Source organism: Lipotes vexillifer, unplaced genomic scaffold, assembly GCF_000442215.2.
Source record: "Lipotes vexillifer unplaced genomic scaffold, Lipotes_vexillifer_v1.1 scaffold1238, whole genome shotgun sequence".
NCBI classification, from domain to species: domain Eukaryota; kingdom Metazoa; phylum Chordata; class Mammalia; order Artiodactyla; family Lipotidae; genus Lipotes; species Lipotes vexillifer.
This window is the reverse complement of record NW_006775669.1, coordinates 185,046-201,685: the sequence shown is the minus strand read 5'-3', so window position 1 is coordinate 201,685 and position 16,640 is coordinate 185,046. Positions and strand designations below refer to the sequence as shown.

General features: G+C 39.2%; 1 protein-coding gene across 1 annotated transcript in view; it reads left to right on the top strand.

Annotated features, from left to right (window-relative positions):
* METTL24 (methyltransferase like 24) overlaps nucleotides 1-8,319 on the top strand; it is a 110,743-nt gene extending 102,424 nt beyond the window's left edge. Inside the window, exon 5 of the mRNA XM_007450100.1 lies at nucleotides 8,005-8,319. Within this exon, the coding sequence (XP_007450162.1) occupies nucleotides 8,005-8,319 (315 nt within the window). The remainder of the gene's footprint in view (nucleotides 1-8,004) is intronic.
* The last annotated feature ends 8,321 nt before the right edge of the window (nucleotides 8,320-16,640 follow it).

The following is a 16,640-nucleotide window of genomic DNA, read 5'->3' as shown; positions in this document are numbered from 1 at the left end:
GAACCCAGCCTGTGCTGAGGCTGAGTTCTTTGCAAACACACCATGAAAAGCTCACCCAGTGTCATCGGCCAAGTCCAATGTGTGGCCCAGTGGTTCTCAAAGTGTCATCCTTGGACCAGTAACATCACCATCAGCTGGGCTCCTGGTAAAAATGTAAATACTCAGGCCCCACTCCAGATCCACTGAATCAGAACCTGTGTGTTCAGAAGCCCTCCAGCTGATTCTGATGCATGTGATACTCTGAGCAGCACTATCCAATACAACTTTTTGTGCTGATGAAAATTAAAGCAGTTGCCTGGTGCTATCCTTGGTGCTGCCTGACTGTGCCCTGGGCCAGGTCCCTTGCTGCCACCTCAGTCCTGCCTAAATTTGCACTGCTTGGTTCCTTGCTGTTGCATGTCACCAGTAGCCCTGCTGACTTCTTGACTTGTCACCAGCTCACCCATTTCCTGTCTCTGACCTAGGTTTCTGGGGTTACATGTTATATGACCTCACCCAGCCCAGAATGTTCTTGCCCGGCAGCTTCAGGTTAACTCCTTTGGAATAGGCTAGAGATTTGGCCAAAAAAAAAGTGTTTGTAAATGTTTCCCTTAATTCCTTTAAAATTCATTTACAGAGTGTTGCTCCTTGCAGAGGTCACTTCTGTGAGCCGATTACTACATACACATCATTTTCTTTTATTATTAGTTCAGAATTGCTCCTTAGGGCAACCTGGTTTGTCCTCAGTTTCTCAAGAGCAGGGACAGGAAAGGGTTGCTGGTTAGTAAAATTATTAAAGGTGTAAACTGTGCCTATGCTTTGAACCTGCTACTCTACTTTTGGGAGTTTTCTTCTAAGGAAGGAATCAAACACACTTAAATATTTAGCTGCAAGTTGGTTGAACACGTCAGTTTGTAACATCATCCAGTTGGAAAGAACCTAAATGACCATCAGAAGGGGGATTTGGTTAAGTAAATTAAACCAATATAAAAATTGTTAAAAAAACAATTATAGATGGAGGCTTCCAAATTCTTTTTTCCTTGGCAGGAAAGCTCTTTCTTAAGCAAAAATTTACAAGGGATTCCAAGCATATAAAAGAGGGAAAAGGGGACCTGCTCCTGTTGAATCGAGGCAGAAGGTCTGGGGCCTCCTCCACATCTCCCTCACTCCTGCAGGGGCCTTACTCACCTCCATCACATTCTTATGAAAGCTCCCAAGGATGCTATTTGAGAGAACATTTTAAATGAAAATTTATTGGCCTAGAAAAATATTCATGGCCTGTTACATTAAAAAGCAAATTTTAAAACAGTATAATTCTAATTTTATAATTTTATAAACAACATGTGTATTTGAATTATGTAATCTGTGGGGTGTGTATGTGTGTGTGTTTAAGACAAAGAAAAATGTTTAACAAGAAATATACCAGGTGTTCAAATGAATTGTTTTTAAACTCTAGATGATGAGTGTATTTTAATTCTTTTTCTTTTTGCTTATCTGTAGCTTTAATTTTTAAATAATGACTATGTACTGGTTTTTTAATAAGAAAATATCTTTGGTTAAATATACATTAATTTCTAGAAGTCACAGCTTTGGAAAATATAGTATTTGACACTATACAAGTAACTTGTAATGTTTCAGAAGAAGACTTGCATAAACAGCACTTGGTCTCTGTTCTAGTTATTTCCTGTCACATAATGAGTCACCCTCAAAACTTAAGTTTCTTAAAACAACAGCAATTGATCATTTTATTATCTCTTCCAGTTTCTGGGGGTCAGTGTTTGGGAAGGGCTTTTCTGGGCAGTTCTGGCTCAGGATCTCTTATCGGGTTGCAGTCAGATGCTGGCTGGAGAAATTGGGGTCAGTCAGGCATCACTCTCTTCATATTGATTGAGTCTCTTCGTATGGTTTCTCTGCAAGGGCTAGTTTGGACTCATAGCATGGTGGCCTCAGGGCACTTGGACACCTTGCATGGTGGCTAAAGTTTTCAAGAGAAAGAGTACCAGTGAACAAAGGAGAAGCTGCATCACCTTTATGGCCTGTGCTTGAATGTCACCTAGAGTCACTTCTACCAGACTTTAGTAGTCCCTAGTCACAAGCCCATCAAGATTCAGGGGGAGGATAACAGGACAGAATACAGAATTTGTGGGGCTGAGTACAAAGTGAAAGTGTAGGGTCTTTTGTTCGAAATGTATTAAGAAATTCAAGTCAGTGACAACAGAGCATTAAACCAAGTGTTGAGCCCTTTTAAGTGCAGGGCCTGGTGTGACTGTGTAGGTTGCGCCCCAAGAAGCTATCCCTGGGGAGGGGACATCAACTTCATCTCTTGATGGGAGGAGGGTCAAGGCCATATTGTAGAAAAGCATGTGAGATGGGCGTTAATGGTGAGACCACCTTTGGAAAATAAAATCTGCCACAGTGTCTATGACTCACCTTCAATTAATTAGATGGCTCACATTTTTACTACCCAGAACTGGAGTAGCCATTAGCTATGCAGGAAGAACTGCTGGCCCTCTCCAGTAGCCGGGCTGCCATAGCAGTAACAGGGATGTATTTTAAAACTCTTTGTGCAGAGATACTGGTTGCCTCTAAATAAAGTACAGCAAAAATACCTGTTTTATATCTGTTAAGGACTGAACTGTGTCCCCCCCAAATTCACAAATTGAAGCACTTACCCTCAATATGATTGTGTTTGGTCATAGAGCCTTTAAGGAGGTAATTAAGGTTAAATGAAATTGTAAGAGTGGGCCCTGATCCAATAGGACTGGTGTCCTTATAAGAAGAGGAAGGGATACCAGGAGTGCTCATACAGAGGAAAGGCCATGTGAGCACAGTGAGGAAGCAGCCTTCAGCAAGCCATGAAGAGAGACCTTAGGAGAAACCAAACCTATTGACACTTTGATCTTGGACTGCCAGCCTCCAGAACTGTGAGAAAACAAATTTCTGTTGTTAAGTCACTCAGTCTGTGGTATTTTGTTATAGGAGCCCTAGTAGACTAATATATCTAGGACTTATACATATTTACTTGTTCTTTTCAGAATTTTCTTTATTAGTCATCTTTAATTCATTGGATATCCCAGGTTCTCTGTCAACTTCCAAGGAAAGCCAGATCTAACAGAAAATCCCATGTTTTAATTTATGTCCCTTTTTTTTTTTTTTTTTGGCTGCACCACGAGACTTGTGAGATCTTAGTTCCCCAACCAGGGATTGAACCCAGGCCCTTGGCAGTGAAAGCACGGAGTCCTAACCACTGGACTGCCAGGGAATTCCCTAATGTCCCTTCTTTAATAATATTCTGATGAATAAAGGCTTTATTATTCATTTTTCCTGGAGTGTTGCTTGTGTTCATTTAAGCCTCATGTCTATGGCAATACTGTAGTGCATTCATGGATTTGTATATAAAATAATATTGTTTTCAATCATTGGGGTCAATTATCTGCAGACATGGCTGTGAACAATGACTATCTCCTCGTTTCTGTGTATGCCACTCCTCCCCTCAAGAGTGGCATCTATTTCGTCTCCCCTTGAATCTGGGCTAGCCTCATGGTTTGCTTTGGCCAATAGAATGCAGCAGAAATGATGCTGGTGTTGCAGCTTCCACTTTTGCCCTCTTGAAAGTTAGCAGGCATGTAACAAAATCTCCCTATCCTGCTGGAGAACCCCCTTGAAGGGGAAAAGGCTCCGGTGGGGAGCTGTAGGCATGAGGACACTGACTGCCTGAAGGAGTTCCAGAGGAGGGAGAGGGATGGGCTAGGGAACAGGAGGGTGCCAAACAGGAGCCACACCTGCTGGGCCTGGTTGTGTGGCCAAGAAAGACCCAGGGAATGAAGCAAAGGAGTTTTGTGATGATGGTTTTAATTGGCTTTGGAGGCTTGTTGATCTGCGTTGGGTTTGACATTTAGCAAGATTGGAGCTGTCAGTGTTGGCTGAGGGGACCAGCAGGACAACATCCATAATTCCCTCAGATAGTTGCTTGCCCTTGGATCTGTGGTACAGGACACTTTCCCTAGGCACTGGCCCCAGAAAACTGGCTCCTGACACATACTTGCCAAAGCTCTATAGCAGTAGTTACTTCAAACACTGTTGTGTCCTCCCAAAATACATATGTTGAAGTCACAACCGCTGGTTCCTCAGAATGTGATCATAACTGGAAATAGAGTCAGAGTCAAGCCAGACGTAATTAATTTAAATGAGGTCATAATGATGGAGGGTGGGTCCCTAATCCAATATGATTGGTGTCCTTATAAAGAGGGGAAATTTGGACACATACACAGGAATAACATTGTGTAAAGATGAAGACATAGATCAGAGAAATGAAGAAACCAAGGAATGCGAAAGATTGCCAGCAGACCACCAGGAGCTAGGAGAGAGGCATGAAACAGAGTATCCTTCATATCTCTCAGAGGAACCAACAGTGTTGGACACCTTGATTTTGGACATCTAGCCTCCAGAAATGAGACAACACATTTCTATTTTTGAAGCCATACAATCTGTGGTAATTTGTTACAGCAGTCCTAGCAAACTAATACCCATGCCAGTGCACCTTACCCTCCTTTCCTCTCATCTCTGCATTTCTGGGTGGATGAACACAGGATAAACTGTGCCCATGACGAGGAAGCTGCCAGATGGCCTCACATCTTAATCCAGTTAAAATTAAAATTCTCATTTCCTCAAAAAGTTCTATAAAAGGTGATTTATTATATATTTCAGGCACAAGGAAAAGGAGATAACTTTGATGGGAGGACTACTTTAATGCCTCTGAATTTATACCAAATAGGTTGCTTCATCTACTTCCTTTGAGAATATGTCCTCAGTTATTCCAGAGTTTACAGAGAGCTAACATTTAGTTGTTTTTCTCAAGAAACCTGATTTAACATAACTGTATTAGGATTGGCACTTGATTATTCCGATATAGTAATTTGCATGATTTTTAGTGCCATAATTGTTGAAAGCTGATATTAGAATCTTAAGAGTGGCATATCTTATTCAGAGATGTTTAGCACCTTATGATAACAATAATATTGGGTGCATTACACAGTAATAATAGAAATTACACTTGCAAAATAGCTGTGGTAATAGAACATTCTGAAATGCAAGAAATAGAAAAAGCACACTGGAAGAGAAAACCGTGTTTTATTCACCACATTTGGCTGTCTGTGCGCTAAGGCTGGAAAATAGGAAAGAGCTATGTCTTCCTCAGTGCTGTACTACCCCTGGGCTGCATGATTTAGATCAACCTTTATAATTCTCATTGAAGTGGAGAATTTTCAGTCACTGAATTCAAAAGGGGGTGGGGGAGTGTGGTCATGTTTGAAATACTTTTTGCTCTTTAGTTGGAATAGCATTTTGTAAATGAAAATTGCATTTCTAAAGAAAGCATGTATTTGCTATGACTTAGCCTGATAATTTGTTTTCTTCCAGTTGCGCATAACTTCTTTTTTATAAATTATTTATTTATTTATTTTTGGCTGTGTTGGGTCTTCGTTGCTGTGTGCGGGCTTTCTCTAGTTGCGGCGAGCGGGGGCTACTCTTCGTTGCGGTGCGCGGGCTTCTCACTGAGCTGGCTTCTCTTGTCGGGGAGCGTGGGCTCTAGGCGCGTGGGCTTCATTAGTTGTGGCATGCGGGCTCAGTAGTTGTGGCTTGCGGGCTGTAGTCCAGTTGCTCATAACTTCTGATTGATAGCTTGTTTTAAAAATATGATTGTAAAAATATGTTAAGTGTATTCCTCTACACTTCACCAATATAATTTTTAGGCCAATTTTAGGCTGATTAAGTTTACTCTGCCCCTCTAATACTTTGATTTATTGATCACATTCAATATATCCAAACTCACAGAAAGCCATGGTAAAAAATAAACCTGTAAGAAACCTAAGATATTCTTTACTCTGTGAACTGACACAACAAATGCTGATTTTGAGTTTTGGATATTTTCTGTATAAGTTAAAAAATTCTGTGAAGTTTTGATTTAGTATTTCTTTTGGCAGCCTAATTACCCTAATTCAGGAATATTCTGCTTAAAACTTTGAAGATTAAACAAAGCCAAGGATGCGCCAGGGCAGCAGAGATAATAAAAGAGTGAATTAACTCTGTTGTGTCCAATTCACGAGAATTATTTCAGCCTTGTATATGTTCACATGGAACCTGCCTTTGCTCGCTTCCTTTTAGAAAAGAAAGTTGCTTTTGTTTCTTTAAACTTTTCCCTTTGATTTTGGAACCATTGAACAACAACAATAACAAAAAATCTGGTTTATGGATATCTAGCCTTTTCTAAGTCCTCCTGATATTCTTGGGGTTGTTACTATCACCCTTTCCCTGGTGGACCAGGAGGTACTATCCGAGGGAAGTGAGTGAAAGCCTCTCCTGCAGGGTCTCAGTATGCCGGGCAAAGACCATTTTCTTGGATCAATTATATCTGAATTCTATGCATCTCCTCCAGTCAACTCTGAAATGACACAAAGAATTTTACCATTCACTGAGAGGCTCATGTCTCAGCTGCAAATGAGAAGCTTGTCAAATAGACATGCACTGAGAGAAAGGAGAGGCTGGGGTAGGATTGGCCTTGGTTCCTATTCATCCTTCTGAAAAGTCAAAGATACTTCACTTTCATGGGTAGGATTTTGGTGACTTCAGTTAGCAGCTTCCTGAAGAGCTGTTTAGGGTTTTGCTGTCACCTCTTGGAACTATAGGCTTTGCTCTATTGCAGTGATTCCCTGCATGTTAATTATTCCCGTTTGTGTCTGAATGTGCCAGCCTTCCTCTGTGTGGTCAGATTATCCCCTTTAACTTCCCCCTCCATTTCTTGGCAGCAGAAAAGTCATTTTTACCAAATCCTTGCTTACCTATAGGGCTGTTTTGCTGAGATAATGTATGTGGAAAGTGATTCTTTAAGCTGGAAGGTGCTCTGCTTTCCAGTGTAAAATGGCGATGCTGATAACAATACTCCTACTCACTGACCCTTACTCCCTCTCCAATAGCACCTTATTTTCCAAACCAAAGCCTTTTAGGAACTCTGAGTTACCATTTTTCCTCTTGTGGTTTATGGGAATTCAACATCATGTCATGGTTAAGAACATGGGCCACGTAGACAGACTCAGTTCTGAGTTCACCACTGTCTCTCAAGCTATGTGACTAAGGATGTTTTAATCTCTGAGTCTGGTTTTCTCAGCTTTAAATAGGGATACACCCTTGTAGAATTGTTGAGAAGAGTAAATGAATATTGTGAGGTGAAGCACTTAGCATAGTGCCAGGAGCAAAGTAATTAGCTTTCATTGCTTTCTGGAAGTATTTGGTATTCTGCTATTCTAACGGATTTTGTGCAAAGTCAGCAGAAAGGAGTTGCTTCTCGTAGCTTGATTAATTACAAAATCTCTCCCATCCTACTCTTCTTCCTATGTTCCAATTCACCTGGAATGTGAACGTGTATTCATTAAATGAACAGAGAATGGTTTTATTAGAAATTTTTTTAGAACACTGTACTGGTATATACTTTTTAAAGAAATCATGGAATAATGTTAATAGTTTTCTTTTTCAAGTCCACAATTCAGATACCAGAGAACTCTTTACCTGGCTTCCAATCCTGATGAAGTTGGTGGGGGGTAAGGTTTTTTGAGATGGTTCCTGTAGGCAGTGGCCCTTTGTCAGTCCCTCCCTGCAGGCTACCATTCTGCCAGGACATGGCTGGGTTCCTCTGAGCAGCATATAGGTTGCTGGGGAGAGGCTGTGGACATGGTGCTTTGTGATATACATGCTCCAGCATCTCCTTCTTGGACATCCATTCCCACTGGGCAGAGAGTAAGAAGGTCCATCATGATTTCTGACTGGTATTTCATTATTTGTATATTAACATTTGGTGTGGTGTGAGGTTAGGAATTCATGTCATAAGTGACCACTTGAAAAAGACTTCTAACTCTAAAATTTGAAAAATTCTGCTTTCTTGGGAGGTAGCTACACAGTGATGCTTCTGATATCAGTGGTATTTTTAACAATGTCTCTTGACCCTGCTAATCTCATTTCATCATTTTGTTACAGATTGATGTTCTCAAAGCAGATCTGGAAAGCGCAGAATGGAAAGTTTTGGAAAATCTTATTCTGGAAGATGTCCTTGAACAAATTGGACAGCTGATCTTTGAGATCCATCTCCACTGGCCCGGGTTTGAGGTCAGTGGCAGTGACAGCAGTGTTGTGCGGTTCTGGTACAGCCTCCTCAAAGAGTTAGAGCTACAGGATTTCAGGCTTTTTCACAGTTACAAAGATTTATCTAAACCTCAGCTATTCCTGAAGAAAGATATTTTCAATGCAAGTAGCTGTTATACTCTGAGTTGGGTGAATACAAGATGGAAATAGGATGCAGGAGCTCATCAACTCAAGGAAATATTTGCAGCATGGATCATGTCCATGATTCTAGTTATTCTGATTTACTTGTCCAGTCTCCCACTAGCCTGTGACCTGCTTGAGGCAGGGATTGTATTATTGCCTTCGTAGTACACGTAGCCTGGCATCTCGCACTTGGTAGGGGAACAGTTAGCACTTGCTGAGGGGATGGACACAGGAGTGCCACAGTAGTCAATCTCCATCTGCCCAAACCCAGGCTCTTTGCCCGTCTGCCTCTGACAGAGTGGGGATGCTTGTCCTCCTTCATTTCAGCTTGGAAGATAATCCCACACTTATCTCAGTTTTCCCTAAAATTAATTATGTATCTGTAATCCATGAATTTACCACCATGAAAAAGAAATTATATCACATTTCTGTTTTTACTGGGTTGATGAGATCCTTAAATGTGTAGACTGCTGTTTAAAATAGGGCTTTTCATTTGATGTTAACTCACCTCTTCCTAGGATTTTCTTGTTCACTGTGTCAATAACATTCTTTACAGCCTTGTAGATTTCAATTATTCCTCCTCAGTTTTTGCTGAGGCCATGCTGTGACTTTATAAGAACCACTGATTCTGGTTTTTGTAAACTCAGACACACCAAATTCTGTAACTGAGTTTAAAAGACTAGAGTATCAATTTATTCAACTCAGGATTCTTTTCATGCTCAGCCTTAAATCCCCTCTGTTCCTATGAAACTAAACACAAAGCAGAACTTGGGTGTCTTCAAACCTGATTTCTCAACCTCCAACTTGCCTATGGTGTCAAATCTTTTTTTTTTTTTTAATATTATCTCCAAGATTAAGTTTTTCCTTGCTGCCAGTTGGCATTCATTGTAAACCTGTGGCCTGAGGGCCAGAGTCTCTCTCTTTCCCAGGACAGATACAGTATATTTTGGTAATACCAATCCTTTTTGTATATATTTTTTAATTAAGCAGATAATGCATGTTCTCAGTAGTTCAAACAATCTCTATCATTTCTATTTACAGGATTAGACATTTACCCCTACAAATGATTTTCAAAAATCCTATTTCAAATAAATTAATTAAATAGTATAAAAATAAATCAAATTATTACCTTATTATAAACTAAGTACATCTTCTGGTACTTTTTATATCCCAAGAGAGCAGGAATACATACACATTTCATTTAAGAAATTTTGGGAGAGCATAAAATACTGATTACTACTAGACCTCGATTCCTTCTCCCCATTGTTTTACCTCCTTCCACCCCAGACATTCCCTGGGTTGGCTTTTTGCTTTTTGCAGTGGTTTGAAAATATCATTCCTCAGGTGAGAAACCAAAATACAATAGAGTTATATCATCTTACTAACTTGGGTTCAAAAGGGAATAAGACTTTCTGAATTAGTAGTGATGATTTTTTAAAATATAAATGAGGTTTTTAATATTAAAACTTATAGTACACTAACAGAAGTCATTGACGTGAGAGGACCAGCTTGAATAAGTTTGATTTGAAATAACAGTTTAGTTGCTTTCAATGTCCCTAGGTATTTCAAAAGTACAAAAAGCTTATCAAACTCAAAAGTGGTTTTTACTGTTAGTTTGCATGGTGTAGCCTCCAAAACAAAGTTAAGTTCAGTCCTGTTTGGATTATATCACAGATTATCTTTCATTTTTTAATAAAAATTTTATACACTAAAGTAAACACAGATCTTTTTATACATTAAAACTTTTAACCCTTTGTATATACCAAGGTATGAAGTATACTAATCCGAAGTATCTAGTGTGACTAGGTTTTAGATGTATTCACACTCATACCAAGATTTTTAATTCGTGGGATTGAAGATAAATGGCATTACTGAAAGCCCCCTTTGTACAGGACAGGTTACCATTGACTCCGGATTGGTGGTGCAGAACACTGACTTCATCACACTATATGTATCTGAAGCAAGAATGGAAGTACTGTTTTTTTTTTTTTTTTTTCCTTGCGTTATGCGGGCCTCTCACTGTTGTGGCCTCTCCCATTTGCGGAGCACAGGCTCCGGACGCGCAGGCTCAGTGGCCATGGCTCACGGGCCCAGCCGCTCCGCGGCATGTGGGATCTTCCCGAAACGGGGCACGAACCCGCGTCTCCTGCATCGGCAGGCGGACTCTCAAGCACTGCGCCACCAGGGAAGCCCGGAAGTACTGTTAAGAAAAAAATAAAGACAAACTCAAAATAAATCACAAACACACCCACCCACACCCACCTACTAGGCAGCCTGTTCAATTGTTATTTGTACTTATTTTACGATTTTTTCTAAGGACTGTCCTTCCTTCCCTTCATGGAGAGTTTGAAATTGGTGATGAATATTCTGACTGTTGCTATGGTTTCCCTGCCTCTAGAATTATTATGCTTATTGTGTGGGCCAGGGTTTTTTAACCTCAGCATTATTTCCATTTTGGGCTGGATAATTCTTTGTTGGGGAGGGAGGGCCATTCTGTGCATTGTAGGATGTTTAGCAGCATCCCTGGCCCTCCCCCTCTAGGTGCCAGGAGCACCACAAAAACAACACAAACAAAATACAAAAACAAACATACAAAATCAAGAGCTGCTATTCATTGAGAGCTTACTATGTGCCCAGTACTGTGCATAGATTATTCCTAATTCTCCAAACAGTCCTATAAGGAAGTGTAATTTTCCCAATTATACAGGTAAGGAAACTCTGAGAGGTTAAATACCTTATTCAGATTATTCAAATGGTGAAGCAGGAATCCATATCTCAGACTGCCAGATCCCAAAGCCCATGCAGGGCCCCTCCTCCGTCTGCTTCAATAGCCTTTGACAAACGTAAGGACATATTTTTGCCTCCCTATTAGTAAATGGGAAGAAAAGCCTACAAATTTACTAAGACAGACCTGCAAATCTGTTAGAGTTGGGATCATTTTTGTAGCATGCAGGTTTAATTTAAACAATCTACTTAATTAAAATGTGCCCACCAAATGGAGGCTTACTGAAAAAATATGGGGTCCCAACAGCTTCTCTGTCAATATATTCAGGTTGCCAGGAAAGATCTTTCAAGTGCTGGAAGTGACCCTTGGCCCTCACTGGTCCCAATATGCCACACCTTGCTCCTAGATTTTAGGAAAGGCCCAGTCACTTGGAAGTGTAGTGTAAGTTTCCTTTGTTTCAAACTCACCTTTGACCTGCAGATATATGAGCTCAGTTGTGAATATCTGTGACATACATCTCTTAATTAACTCCTACCAGAGCAGTGCTCATAAATGAATCTGAAGATAGAAATTTAATAATGCTCTTCTCAAATGATTTTAAAAACTGTTCCTTTTTGGATGAAAGACATATGAGGTTGTAAGAGATTCAGAGGTCAGCCTTTTAGCACAAAAGGTTGTGCTAAATCACAATTTGAGATTAAAGTCAAAGAAAAACGATTTTCCCATTCTCCCTTTTCTTAGAGTGATTGTATTTGACACAGTTATAATAGGTTATCATATAAATATTTGTAACTATTTGACATAGTTCAAATGAAGTGAGCCAGGAAGAGAGAAACTTCTGTTAGAATTGACTGAAGGTCCACTAGTATTTACATCAGAGTAGAACAAAAGCAAATTCATGAATTTACAATGTTTAGTCCAAATCAGGTATTCATGTAAGCATTTCTGCTTTGACTATAAGATTTTAGTATATAGTAAATACAGTACAAGATTTTCATTTCCTAAGTATTACATGTTTGGATTTTGCAAAGCTTGAATTAATACCAGGGAGCCAGCCTCGTCGTCATATTTCTCCAGATGAAAAATGAAGGCCTCATTTAAACAGGTTATTGTACTTGACTATACAATGGTAGGTACCTACAAGCTCAATTACGTAATATAATTCTCTTCTTTTGGAGATAAATTTATTTTGCCTTTTAAGCAATAACATAATTCTTTTTTGTGCTAGCCAATTGCTGGTTCTTTGTGAATTCAATGCATTTAATTGTATGCTAAAATATGTTCCTTTTTCTTACATTTAAAGAGGTATTTGAACTTTACTTATCACATGAAATCGTAATCCAAAGATTCAAGATATTCTTAAACTGCTTAAATTTAGAAATTCTTTAATTTTATTGTATTTCTGTCCTTAAGAAAAGTAAATCAAGCTAGCTTAATATTGTCACACTTTATATTTAGTGCTGTATGGAGAAATGCTAGTTCCCAACACTTGTTAAAACTAATTGCTGTGTAAAACTAGCAATTTATATTCTCATATAAAATATTTTAAGTTTTTCTCAGTGATTGGTTTTATGCAATAAGATTGTCTGAAGTAATAAGGGTTTTTTTTCCTGTTAAGTTTGGATTCTAATCTAGACAATTTTAATATAGAAACTCAGTACATATAGGACAGATATGCAATCAGTATGTACCAGGGAGCAGAGTTGGTGAATGACTGTGGTCCTCAGTCCTCCAGAGTTTCTCCTCCACTGCATTGCCTCCCACAAGACCCCCAGACCGCCCCAAGATCAAGCAATTAATGCACAGCACAATAGGCATCCTCCAGGACCCTGCACCATCCCTGGGTTTAGCTTCTATTCTAACTGCTCGATGTCATGCATTACCAGTCATTGGATATTTTGACATTGCCCCTAGGTGGGTATATATAATAACCAAAAGTCCAAGTGGGTTCCATAACATTATTGAGAAACCACAATTATGTATCAATAAAAATAAGCTATTAGTTATCTGTACAAGCAAGTATTACTTCTCAAGGATTGGTGTCAGATCAAACATCGTTTTCTCAGGGACTCCCATACTGAAGGCCCCCAGCTATGTCTCCTTACAATGTCTTCTATTCTCCCCCGTTTCATGCTCCTTTTACTTTAATGGATCTGCTTGTGTAATGGCTTTCCCAGCAGACTGTAACCTCCATGAGGGTAAACACCATGTCAGTATTCCCAGTGCCTACCATGGAGCCTGCTAGGTCAAAGGTGCTCCATAAATATTGTTGAGTATGAATATAAAGAAAACTATTTCACAAAGGATTTTTCAGTGAAATTATTTCATCATCATTTGTTATTGACTTTTTTTCTGGTATTAAAAATGTCTTTGGAATTTAGATGGACCAATATTTCTCATTTTGGTTAATTTAATTTTAGGCACAATTTGTCCTTTTCTTGACGTGGTTGTTTATTGCACTGCTTGCAATAGTCCTCATTCCTGATTAAAGGATGCTAACCTGAAGATCTTTCTTGACCTTGGGGACTTGAGAGCTATATAATAATTGAATCGAATAAATACAATAATAATTAGAGGCTCAAGTATTGTTAGAAGGTACCCTAGGATATAAAACCTCAGTCTTCCTTTCTCATTCCTCATTGTCCGTTTTTTTTTTTTTTTTAACCAATTCCCAGAAAACACACTTTTTAGAGTCAGTGTATTTGGTCACAACTCACAGTAGCATGGAAAATATTTTTCAGTTTATGAGAGAAAGAAGGTATGATGATGTAAAGGACAGGGGCTGGTATTTCTACAAAAATGATTAAAATCACATTGTTTTTCTAGGACAAAAAAATTTAAGGTAGTTGTTCAAAGAGTACAAACAAGGTGAGAGAGGGTATTATGTTCTCCAGGATATTTGAAGTCTGACCAAGAAAAGTCCTTTTGGGCAGTTACCATTAGGTCTAACTCTCATGGAAGAGGCTATGAGAATCTCTTTAGCTATAGGTTCTGTTTCACTAAAAGATGAAATAAATACAGTCTTTTAAACTACCTCAGTGAAAGCAAGCTGGAAGCCACAAAGATTACAACACAAATCTGACAGTTTTAAAAATACACACTTAAGTGGCAGTATGAAGAAGAGAAAGGATAGCAGGATGAAGGGAAAAAGATTCTGACCCTGCTGCTAACCAGCTGCGTGATACCAAGCAATTCATCACCCTCATTGGCCTATTTTCTTATCTTAGGTTGGAATATTTGATTTCTAAGGTTTCTTCTAGCTTGAAAATCTCATTATTCTAGCATTTTATGATTAGAGAAGGCTTAGACAGTGGTTAGGTAATTTCTTGATTTGTGTGCTATAAAGTCTTAGGATAAATTCAGGAGAATCCAAATGATGTTTATTCAGAAGAAAAGCCCCAGATAAAAGATGAATCCATTATGATGCCTCTCCAGTCATCAAATGAAGTGCCCTTAGGTAAAGTACCTTTTTAGGATAACACACTTAAACTCATAAGGTTCTAAAAATCAGAACGTTTCAGACTGCACTTGTTTACACTTCTGTGTTTTTAGACTATCCTAACAAAGTGGCAATATCCAAAGATACTAGATTAAGTATATATCTTTATGGTGATCCTTCTGTATGTATATGTGTGAATATATATGTATGCATTTATCTGTGTATGTATGTGTATGTGTTTATGTACATATATGAATGCCCAAGAAAGAAAAATCTTCAGGCACAACAAGCCCAGGGGACCCTAGAACCAGAGAGGTAGAGCAGGAACCTACACTGCAGTGGTCCTAGTTCAGTATACCAGTGATGGCCAGTGGCCTAGAGCATTAGAGATAAGGGCTGCTGTGTTGGGGGAAAGGATTGGAACTGAGAGAGATACTTGAAGCAGTGGGACCCTTGGAGGGCTACAATCTCGATGGAAGAGGGTTCTAAAAACTACCCCTACCTCCCTTCCTCCGAGCACAAGGAAGTCTACCCTTGCTATAGCTCTGGAGAAAATCAAATTTTCTCATGAGAATTTGAAAACTTCATCCTGTTTAAAGAGTTGAATCCATAATCACGTGGTTAAGAAATCCATAAGCTGAAAAATTTAGATATAAAACTGGTTCTAGGGGGTGGTGTCTCAGGGGTACATGGCAGAAGCAAATGTAAAACCACTCAAAGAGACTCTTCAACTTGGACTACAAAGTATTTCCTCCAAAAAACAGGACCCACGTAAGATGAACTCCTAATAAAAACAACCGTCAAGGAAATGGCCCACCATGAGATAGAGTTAACAGACACGTTATACACTGGGATTTTCAGTCCAAGAATTTGCAGTAACAGAATAACAATCTTTAAGAAAGTATAATATAAATTATTTGATGTGATTAAAGGTGTAAAAGACTATATAGAAACCATAAAAAATAAGACATATGAAGAACAGGTAGATATAAAAAAGTACAAATAGACCTACCACAAAGGAAAAATAGTCACTGGAATGAGTTTAATGAATTAAACAGCAGATTAGACACAACTGAAGAGACTGTAAAAGTGAACTGGAAGATAAACCTGAGGAAACTGTCCAAAATGTAGTACAGAAAAATATGAACATTTATATTGTTTAAATAAGACATCTTATGAGTAGTTTGAACCTTAAAATGTCTTTCAGAAGATGAAGCAGTAAAGCTGGGTATTTGAGCCACTGTGTGTAAAAAGTGGTACTAGAATTTTATGGACAGTATGGTAACCAGCAGCCACATATTGCTACTGAGCATCTAGCATGTGGCTAGTATGACTGAGGAGATGAATTTTAAATTCTATTTACTTTTAATTAAGTTAAAAACTTATACTTGATTCAATTATTAGAAAACTCTTAGTAGGTCTGTTTGGAACAACTTAGGCGTGTAAATCTACTTTGTGTGAAACAGATAAAATATTTGATGAAAATTTAGTGTCTGCATTGAGATGTGCTGTTAAGCATAAAATATACACCAGATCTCAGACTTAGTATGAGAAAAGTAAAATATTAATTTTAAAAATAATTGAATGTTGAAAGAATATTTTGGATCGTATATTTATATTAATATCCCCCCCTTTTTTTTTTTTTAAAAAAAAAGGTATTCAATCAGTTTATTATTCCAAAGGAAGAGTGATTTGCTCTGATATGAGCCAGGCTACTGTGTAACATGCAACCCAATGCAATGCATTCTTGTTTTATAAATTTATTTATTTATTTATTTATTTATTTATGGCTGTGTTGGGTCTTTGTTTCTGTGCGTGGGTTTTCTCTAGTGCGGCAAGCGAGGGCCTCTCTTCATCGTGGTGCGCGGGCCTTTCACTGTCGCGGCCTCTCTTGTTGCGGGGCACAGGCTCCAGACGCGCAGGCTCAGTAGTTGTGGCGCATGGGCCTTGTTGGGTCTTTGTTTCTGTGCGTGGGTTTTCTCTAGTGCGGCAAGCGAGGGCCTCTCTTCATCGTGGTGCGCGGGCCTTTCACTGTCGCGGCCTCTCTTGTTGCGGGGCACAGGCTCCAGACGCGCAGGCTCAGTAGTTGTGGCGCATGGGCCTTGTTGCTCCGCGGCATTGGGATCTTCCCCAGACCAGGGCTCGAACCCGTGTCCCCTGAATTTGCAGGGGGATTCTTAACCA